Source organism: Trachymyrmex septentrionalis, unplaced genomic scaffold (genome assembly GCF_001594115.1).
Source record: "Trachymyrmex septentrionalis isolate Tsep2-gDNA-1 unplaced genomic scaffold, Tsep1.0 scaffold223, whole genome shotgun sequence".
NCBI lineage: Eukaryota > Metazoa > Arthropoda > Insecta > Hymenoptera > Formicidae > Trachymyrmex > Trachymyrmex septentrionalis.
Genome location: NW_017305379.1, coordinates 1,037,437 through 1,048,018, shown reverse-complemented (window position 1 = coordinate 1,048,018; position 10,582 = coordinate 1,037,437). Strand labels below are relative to the sequence as shown.

At 30.5% G+C, this 10,582-nt stretch overlaps 1 protein-coding gene across 2 annotated transcripts in view; it reads right to left on the bottom strand.

Annotated features, from left to right (window-relative positions):
* Window positions 1-2,436: 2,436 nt before the first annotated feature.
* The window catches only part of LOC108748485 (chymotrypsin-C-like), an 8,933-nt gene continuing 787 nt past the window's right edge, over window positions 2,437-10,582 (bottom strand). The window contains exons 1-5 of one of the 2 annotated variants that reach the window (XM_018486682.1): window positions 8,075-8,424; window positions 6,789-6,957; window positions 5,434-5,991; window positions 4,422-4,774; window positions 2,437-2,746 (exon numbers count right to left, since the gene is read on the bottom strand). In XM_018486682.1, the coding sequence (XP_018342184.1) occupies window positions 2,468-2,746; window positions 4,422-4,774; window positions 5,434-5,991; window positions 6,789-6,957; window positions 8,075-8,167 (1,452 nt within the window). In that variant the 5' untranslated portion in view covers window positions 8,168-8,424 and the 3' untranslated portion in view covers window positions 2,437-2,467. Of the gene's footprint in view, window positions 2,747-4,421; window positions 4,775-5,433; window positions 5,992-6,788; window positions 6,958-8,074; window positions 8,425-10,582 lie in introns of those variants that run through there. The other variant, XM_018486683.1, reaches the window with a different exon arrangement.

The following is a 10,582-nucleotide window of genomic DNA, read 5'->3' as shown; positions in this document are numbered from 1 at the left end:
TATATATATATATATACACCGTGTACTCATCCGTGTACTCATACTTGCTTTTAACTCTTCGGTTATAGTGCGTGTCCGTAATTTTCTTTCTGCGAGAATAACAAATTTCTCTGGAGCAATCTTGGCTTTTAGAAAAAACATAAATCATTTCTTCTAAAAATCCTTAAATGATGCGCTTTAGATCAACAACGACAGGACGTTATAAACATCGTAAATCTCGCGAGACATTGCAACTATTGCATCCCAGACAAAGAACACTGCACCCCATTTTTTCGGGGTATAAATAGAGGCCCCGCGGAAGCGGAGTCAGTCCGAGTACGCAGAATCGTAGACAGGATATTCGCGAGATACGCGCCAGTTACAAAAGAGTTAGTACTCGTCGGAGTACTCAGAATAGTGGAGTTAATCGATCCGCATCAACAGCAAGAGAGTCAGTCCGCGTCTCGCCAATTCGCGGTATATTTTTCCGTGCCATCGTCCTATCAATCACTGAACCACCTTCTTGGGGCTCTTGGGTGGACGGCTGGCAACATTACTCCGGGATCCCGGAAAAAGTAAGTTTGTGTTATTCCTTCTGAGCGTACCTCCCTGTAAAAGACATACATGCACCTATACACACACACACATATATATATATATGTATATATACTCGTATATATGTGTGTATATATATATATACAATATTGTATATCCGTGTACTCATACTTGCTTTTAACTCTTCGGTTATAGTGCGTGTCCGTAATGTTAGAAAAACTCAGGGGAGAACCTCTTACGACCGAACCGGTAGTACTGTACGGAGAGTCAGTTAAAACATTTGAAGTCATTTCTTCAGTTGATCGGGATTGATCGGAATCGCCGGTTAAATTTTTCAGTTATTTTGTTCGTTATTAATATTCCGTGAGTGAAAACTGTGAGATGTTTCGTGACGAGCATCAACCGGACTTAGATAACGAAAAAATAAAGGTAATTTTACTTATTCGTGTTTTATTTGAAAGTATCTAAACGTGATCTGCCTCACGAACAGAATAGAGTGAATTTTTGAATTCATCGATTGATCATGCGCAAATGTAATTTTGTTCCGTAAAAGTAGCATTTGCACATAATGCGATTGATCAATTGATGAATTAAAAAACTCGTTTATATTAAAGTTTCCAGATACTCAAGGTAAGAGATCTGTCACATCGGTGGTGTAGAGGGACATGTGAGAACAAGGGCACATTCTATTTACGTATGATGTATCCTGAAGGTGAGTACCATCATGACATAAATATAATAAATATATTTTGTGTATTTGACGAGATACGACAGACAAAGGTCGATCTTTCATGTGTCGTATGACAGGCTTTTCAAGTTTCTTAATTCTTGATTAACGGCTCCTGCCTCCTGTGGAGCAAGCCGATACAAATAATACGATAACTCTTTTCACGCCAATTTGGCTTTATTTATAGGACATCATTTATCTTGTTTAATATTCGGTGAATAACAGGAATAAACGATATATCCTGTGCATCATGAGTGAAACGAAACGCAGTCAAGAATCTTAAGTGACTCAAGGCCAAATCTATTCTTTGACCACAATTGACAAATAATCGAAATTTCAATTTTCTATTTCGGCTGAAATTTAATTATTATTTCGGTAAAGATTGAGAATACTCCGGTCATTACTGTTTCTAAAATCCAAAAATAATATAAGAAAATAACATGTATTTTTAAAGTAGTAAATTTGTAGTTTTAAAGCAATGAATTTGTTTATAAAATAGTGAATTTATTTTTAAAGTAATGAATTTATTTTTAAAACAGAAAATTTATTTTAAAGTTATGAATTTATGTTTTAGAGCAGAGAACTTGTTTTAAAGATTGTTAATTCTAGTATTTGAAATACAAAATACAAAATACTTCTAATCTTTCGTTATTTACGGAAATACAAAATTTATTTATTACTTTTATTGTATATCTCCGTGGCATTCAACATATTAATATTATAAAAATTATCATTAATATTATAATTTCTTGCAATTACTTCTCCGTTCCTTCGACATTCAAGAAATTCAATTTTTGTTATTATATACGAAATTGAATTTGATCATTGTGTAAACACAATTTCCAAACTGTGCTTACACGACTGTTACAAGAATGCGCTTAAAAAAAATCCGAGATTGCAAAGAGTAGAGAAAATTTTCTTTCAATAAACCAATATAACATACTGAAAATAATCAAATGTTGGCCGAAACGTTTATTTAAAATTCGGTAACGAAAGATTTTGAATACAATGACATTGCACTACGTAAATCCAGTATGTTCTTTTTATTTATTGTTTGTATTTTTAAATCATTTTTTTATTTATTTACTTTTATATGTTTCCATGAAACATAAAATAAATTGTTTTACGAATATTGCTTTTTAAATAAAATTATTTTAAATACATGTTCAGCTCTGGATAAACTTTATATAAAATATTTGCCGACTATCATATATCCGTGTTGGATATCTGCTGTTGAATCCAGGGTAGATATTTGGCCACATCGACATATACGACGTACTTTGTGGGATCGCACAAAGATTTAGTATTAGTACTAGACACCGACCGTGAAACAATGCCGCGTAATTGATAACGACCCGTGATTTCATCACAGAGCACCAGTCCACTCCCGCTGTCACCATTGCAAGGAATATTCGGCGAACCGGCGCAAAAGGTGCGGTTTGAAGTGATAGTTACGAAAAGCTGATGGCTCCTGAGACAGTCCTCCTGTAATCCGATCAACAATATCGGATTATTATTTGTACAATTTTTTATTCAACAATGTGGAATTTGCCAGTTTTCCGTATATTATTATATTATCGGAATTATGCAAAATTGTGTTATTTTAAGAGTGTTTTAACACTAAGGCCGCTGAAACGCGCCAATTTAGCTCTTATACTATTCTTTAATTAATGAAACGTTATTTTGATATTATTTGTATTATTTGGAGTTGTATATATATATATATTTTTTTTTTTATATTCTGTATTAAATAATACGAAAAAAAACCAAGCAATTGAATATGATCAAAGAAAAATATTTTAATTTTATAATAATTCTTCAATATCAGTTTTAGAGCAATGCTTTATTTAAAAAAAATTTTTTATTACTATGATTAAATTTATAATTAAATAATTTAAATTTGTATGTGAATATTATATTCTAAAAAAAAAAAAGATATTGGTAGTGCATTCAGGGGCAGTTTGATAAAAATTTTAAAATAGAAGTAAAAATAGTTAACAATCTACAGTTTGCACACGCAACTTTTACGCCTTACATTTTCAATAAAAGCTGTTTACTTTTACAAACAAAAGATACAATTCTCTTTATAACTATATAAAATAAAATTTTCACATATTTCATAAACAACAAAAAAAATTAAAATAAGCGATGAATGCAATTGGCACATATACAGTTCACTTTTGCCTTACATTTTTCGCATATATTTCTATTGCACAATTGTACAATTTCAATATTCCTTTCGATTTCTTTGATTTGCTGGGTTTGCGATGTGCCATCTCAATTACGCATGAAAACGAAATTTTTTATTGCATTCAGTTCAACAATCGCAGTTTTATCGTTGACTCTTTTTGCTGCGATAAACAATATTATGAAGAGAAACAAGACAGAAAATATATCGGAACTATAGACGTATACAATACAGACGATTAATTCACATTGAGGAATATTAGTACACGATTATTTGAGAATACATCTTAAACGCCATTTCCGTAATAGGAATTTATAGAAATTATAGCAATTTTTAATATCAGCGGAGCCAAATTGACATTGAATCGGCGATTTTAGTGTTAAGAATTCATAAAAATTCGAAGACATATTTTTCCGTGTTATCGACAATCATGCTTATTGATTTCAAATTAACATATTCGTCAATTTTACTCGTTATGATAAGTGTGCAAATGTAGTGAAATCAAATAAAATTTTACGATTAACTATTAATCGTAAATATACTAAGAGGTATTATTCTAAAACCGTCTATATTATCGATTAAATGTATTAATAGGTAAATAAGTAATTAATAGGTAATAAGTAATAGGTTAAATAAATAATTTTTGTATAACCATTATTTTTTCCTCTTTTACAGATTCAAAAATTCTTTTCCAGGATTAAAATATACGCATTAATATGTGTTTGTGAGATGGAGTTTATAATTGTTATACAAAAATAACGATTTAGTCGGTAATACAGACGGCTTTACTATCCCTTTAAAGCAAAAATCTTTAAGCATTTTCTTTCCACGATATTCCAAAATTGTATCAAGATATTCCTATATTATGTTCTTGGAGAACCTCATTTGCAATTGTAATTCAATTTGAATATCGATCAAATAACGAAAAAGAGAAATTCTCATGAAGATTCTTACATTACTCGCTATCAATACCTTTGCCATTCGAGGTTCCTCGGTGTAAGGATGACTCGCTTCGTCTTCGCCCCATCCCACAATATATCCTATTTTACCGATAATATTTTGAAGATTGGTCGAATTGCTGGACCACAGACGAACAGGTCTGATGAAAGGACTGTACTCGACGGCCGTCCTGAGAATCAAAATCGCCAGATCGGAATCGCCGGTAATACCTGTGTGTACGTAGTCAGGATGGACCTTATAGTTTGCAACTTCCCGATTCACAGTTCCTACTTCCCTCCACTGATGCAGTTTAAATCGCCCCAATGCCACTATCAATACGTTAGAAGGTATAGTTTCGGTACTTTTGGAGGTCAAACAGTGACCCGCTATAAGAAAAGACATATGCATGAAATACATTTTTTAATAATCCATATTATCTGGATGTCCGGAAAATAGTAAAAATGTCCTAAACATTTCTTGTATTATATCATGTGTGTTATACTCCGAATTGAATTAAATACTGTAAATTAATGACGGAAAATAATTATATAATATGTATATTAAGTATTTATAATAATAACGCGCAAAATTTTTTTTCTATAAATATCTCAAGACTTCCTGGGTATATTGAAGATGATCTTGTGTTATTTAGATATTCGTCCCGTCTAGATTCTTCATTGTGTATTTTTCAATTATATTTGGATGAATAGTGAAAATCTGGGAAAACTTGTGGACAATTTTTGATATTTTATTTCATGCAAATTTAAATAGGTACAAATAAATATTTTGTTATAAAGATTTGATGAAAAACACACAACATGCATGCGAGCGTAGATATAGAGTATAAAATTCATATTCTGCACTTTCTGAACTGGTACACAATGCAATAAGTTGAAGTGAAATAAATCTACATTTGTTTTACTTCAACTTATTGCACCGATTCAGAGTGCAGCAATAAAAAACAGACCTATAGTTTGATGAAATTCAATTTTTTATTTATGAAGAATACTAGAGAATTTTAATTTTTTTTATTTGATTATCATACCTGTTAAAATATGTCTGTTTGACAGAATGGTACCAGCACAGTGAAACTTCATATCTTCGTATTTCTTATTCTCTGCAATGAAGAGTGCCACCAGCCACGGCCACTGGTCTGGCGACCTTTTCTCTCCATTGAAAATCAAAACATTTATAGTGCTCTTGATTCGGCTATTGATACCACATTCATTGTTATTAATATTGGTATTGTTATTATTAATATCGTTACTATTATCATTAATATTTGTATTGTCATTGCTGTCATCGCTGTCATCGCTGTCATCGCTGTCATTGTTGTCATTGCTGTCGTTATTGGATTGAGTGTCATTATGGGTTTCCATGGATTCTTTCCGATTCTTGCTATTCTCCGGACTAGTAGGACTAGAGTAAATTAGATGTAAGTAGTTTAGACGGTAATGATTCGGGTTGTTTATTCGGTAGATGCTAATGTTTCGATATAATGAATTCTCAGTGGATTCTGACGAATTTTGCCAAAAAAATGGCACATTGTTTGGCGGATACACAACATGCCCCAACTCAATAGTCGCTCTGATAATTTCATTTCCTGGAACGAAAATATATGTAATATGTTTTCCAAGTCACTTGTTCTTTTAAAGTAGGCAAAAAAAATTTTATTTCCTTTTAGAGAAAAAAATAATTTCCAAAGACAGGAAATAATGATAAAATCGTTTTTATGATTTAAAATAAAAAATAATGTGTAAGATAAAAAATGATGTATAAGATACAAAAAATGTATGATGATAAAGAGAAAAGATTTTGATTGCTTATAATGAGTTTTATTTTCCTGTTTGCTAGAAATTATGCATAGTTAAATATAAAATTAATAAAATTAATTTCAATTAGCGTGGTTCGCAAAAAAAAATGGAAAAAATTCTATTCTATTTTTTTAGATACATAGGGTGTCCCAAATTTTTTAACATACTGTATGTGGGCAGATAGACCAAACTAAATTGAATTGAAAAGTTCTATCCATCAGTTCTCCATCATTTTACAATTTTTACAATAGATAATGAGATATTAACTTCTAAAGATTACCGAATAAGTGGATAAAATTAAACGTGTAATACAACTTTGATATGTTTCAGAATTTTTTATGAAATATTTTAAAGATGTTTCTTAAAGAATTTATAAAAATACCTTAAAATTGTTTTATGCGTTAATTTTAGACATTCTGCTTATTGAGTAACTAAAAGGATTGTGAAAATTACAAAATAGTAGAGAACTTTTTGACTCAGTTTAGTCTGCTCTACTTGTCCACAAGTGATGTGTCAAAAAGTTTGGGACAGCTTGTATAAAATATTCTTTATTTGTATTCTTTTCACAAGTAAATGTGGTACTCACTAGGACAATATTTTAGATTATTAAACCATGTCGCAGATACTGTTGGAATTGGTTTATCGAGATTTAGCGAGGGAAAATAGATATAATATAACAAGGGTCTGCTCCGTTGAATAGCTAGAATAGATTCTTTTACCGGTCGTGCCAATTCTAATCGAATAAACGCATTTTTCTGGAACGCAACAATAATTAAGCTACTTCCATTTATTACACATGTACAACTAATATGACAAATTAGATTAAAATCTAAAATAGCCTTTAAATAATATCTTGATTATCTCTTTTTTGAATTATAAAAGACCTATCTGTTCAATTTTATTTCTTTTTTTGCATTTAGACTATGAAAAAATTATTTTACATGACTCAAAAAATAAAAATAAAACAATCTATTCTTTAACAAAGAATGGTATTATTTATACTTCGATCATTTTATTAGACTATCTCTTTTAAAGCTAAAAAAATTTTATTTCTTCGAAACACTAATTGCAGAAATCAAATGGCTCCGTCTAGTCAAATTTAATTTTTATAAAAGCTTCAGAAAAACTCCTAATCGTAATTAACTTTAATGTACTAAGAATGATTGGGAGATTATCTATTTTGATATAAAAAACAAAAATATATTACAACTTCTTTCCTATATTTTTAATAATAGTAAAAAAGAATTCTTATGTCTGAAGAGACGGCATCGCAACACTATTTAAGGCCACTCTTAAATAGAATTCGTCATTTTCTGGAGGAGATGGGATTTCAATCTGTCCGAGTATATCAGTTGTCTCAGGTTTGATTATACAATATATGTATAATAAAATATTCCGAGCATGAAGTTGCACAATGTACCATGGTACCAAATAGATGAGATATCAATATGATCAAGATAGAAATTTTTACCATTTTGTGAGTGTGTGTTACAAAACTAACGACAAACATGGTTTACATGTGTATTTAATATTTATAAATTATTAATATTTGCTACAATTAATTATCGAATTAATTATTATTAATATCAAATAATTAACATTAACTTTATTTCTTAATCCAGGAAGAATCTTATTATTGTTTCAAAAGAATCAAAAGAATCAATAACTTTATTAAAAAAAAACATAGAAGTACTACAAATCTACAATATGTTAATGGGAATGCATAATTGATATAATATTTACATATCTCGCCATATGTCTAATTTTGAAAAGTTGATAAGATTAAAGGAAACAAAATTTTGAAATATAAGTACACAAATAAATCCCAGCCATGGATCATACAATAAAATTTATGTGTTTTGAGAAAATTACTTTAATTTTTAGTTTCGTTTGCAGTAGATTATTAAAAAAAAATTGTTCCGTAAGATGAATGCATCCGCCCGCGGATGAAGATATTTTACGCATTCTACGAGCACATTTATTTCATTTGATTATTTAGTCATGGAACCGGTTGTAGCGAATGTAATCATCGCTTTATTTAACTGATTATGAGTCTGTTAAGAATTAACGCGACTCCCACATACTGTCTGCTTTCACTTTATTACATTTTTTCACTGTGTATATCAGTAATGCTGACGTTTTGCACTTATATCGAAGTACTATCTAATAATTTCTTATTGATCAGTAGAATAAGCACTTTCAAGCACTTTAAATTAAACTTCTTCAATAGTTTCTCATTTACATATTTTTATGTATTTATTTATTATTTATTCCTGTTTATTTCTGAGATATTCTTTGAAGCACTCTTTGAAACATTTTGAAGCGCTTCTGAATGATTCGAAATTCAATGCTACGGCAACTAATTTCAAATATTTAGTATGTTAATCTTGGAAATTACGCTCTTGCAATCTCACTGAATTCACTTTACTCAGTTGACTAGTTCTTATTGAAACACGTTTACAATTTCTATGCTGAAGATGCGTTTAATTGACGCAATAGTGGGATACCGGGCGTCAAGGTTATAGCATTTAATTCGTCGAAGATATCATGCAAGCATAAGGTAAATGCAATAAGAAGTAATGCAAATTAAGAAGTAAGCGTGTTTAAACATCCTGTCAGCTTGGAAAATTTTGCGCGAGAAGTAAAAAAGGGGGGATCCCGCTGATGTATGTTGCTAAGTTAATCAGTTTTACTGTCGTCATTCTCGTCACTACCCAAGCAATCGAACATTTATTATTAACAGTCTATCGTATCGATAACTTGTGCATCCATTCGTTTATGTAATCATGTTTTCATGTAATCATGTTTTTAATTTTTATTCTTCCTCTGTTGTTTTTTCTTAATTAATTTTTCCTTCTCATCTATTAATATCTAAGTGTCTGTAATGCAGTTTTGTCATCTGTGATTAATCAAAGAATTAAAATATCACATTATTGTGTTTTACATTGTAAATATCATTAGTTTTAAATTTATGCAAAATTGTGTAATTTCAAAAGCATTTACGAAAATTTGAGAATGTATATTTTGTCACGTGATCTATGAATGTGCTTATAGCTTCCAAAGCAATTGCCTTAGTAAAGAAGGCTCATTGTCTTAACTGTCTAAGATCTAATTCACACCAAACTAAAAAATTGCACTTCAAGTCGCAAATGTAAAGGTAAACATAATACATTATTATATTTGTCAAATTCGGTAGATGATAGCAAGTCCTGCGACAGTCAGTGCATCAAAATCATTATTCAAGATCTTTAGCATCTCAAACTTTATTAGGACGAATCCTTTCCCTTGGACTTAAGCACTAAATGGAGGTTTACACTACGAATCTGAATTGTCTTGAGGGATATAGTTATACCAGGAGCTATCGCCCCTAATAAAATAGATCACGCCATTAAAGTTCTGCTGAAGGTAGTCCAAAAGTTGCTTTTCTCTAAAGAATTGGAATTGCTTTCGACAAAATCTCAATAAAAATAACCCTATCTTACGAGAGCAACGCTCAAAAGAGCGCGTAAGAGAATCAATTGTCTACAAATGAAACGAACTTTTAGAAGATTCTATAAACTTACATGACTAGCTATTTTGAAACTCTTATCCAAAATATAATAAAATATAACAAAAAAAACTTCATATTAAAAAGAGTTTAATATCTGCTCCATGTTTGTCTTCATTAATTATCTTTTGCTAACTTTACTTTTAATGGAAACTATTCAAAATCTTACTTAAAAAACGTTATGTTCAAATAAAAATAGTTCTGTTTCATGTTTGTCTTATCTATCTTATGATAATTTTGTTTTACATTGTATAAAAATTTTATAAATAATGAAATGTTGATATTTTAGAATGTTTATTCTTTTATATACAATATATTAACGCAAATTAAAGTGCGAAGAATTCTTCTTTGAATTCTTTGTGCTTCTGTTAATCTGTCATTCATGTGAGCTTCATCAGCTGCATTTATTTCTTCAGCTTGAACTCTAATATGATTACATATTTGAAGATTATCTGGAGTTTAGCTCTTTGTTGAGCAGCAGCTTCATCTTCTTCATCAATGTCAATTTCATTCATAAGATTATAACGCAAACATATGTTATGTAATACAGCACAAGCTACGATTATATTTGCTGCCATAACAGGATCGTAATGTAATACGCGATGATTAAGGAAACATCTTCATACATTCTTCAGAAGACCGAACATTCTTTCAACACAGTTTCTAACAAAAGAATGATGTTATGCTTCTAATCTGAACTGTATTCAGAAATCTTAACTGGGAGTGCAAGAAACTCGCATTTTCAACAACCTCGTGCAGTGCTGCTGCCACTGAACGTTTTTGGTGCGCACTCAGTGCGGCCCAATGAAAAAGGCTATTAGCACTCGACATCT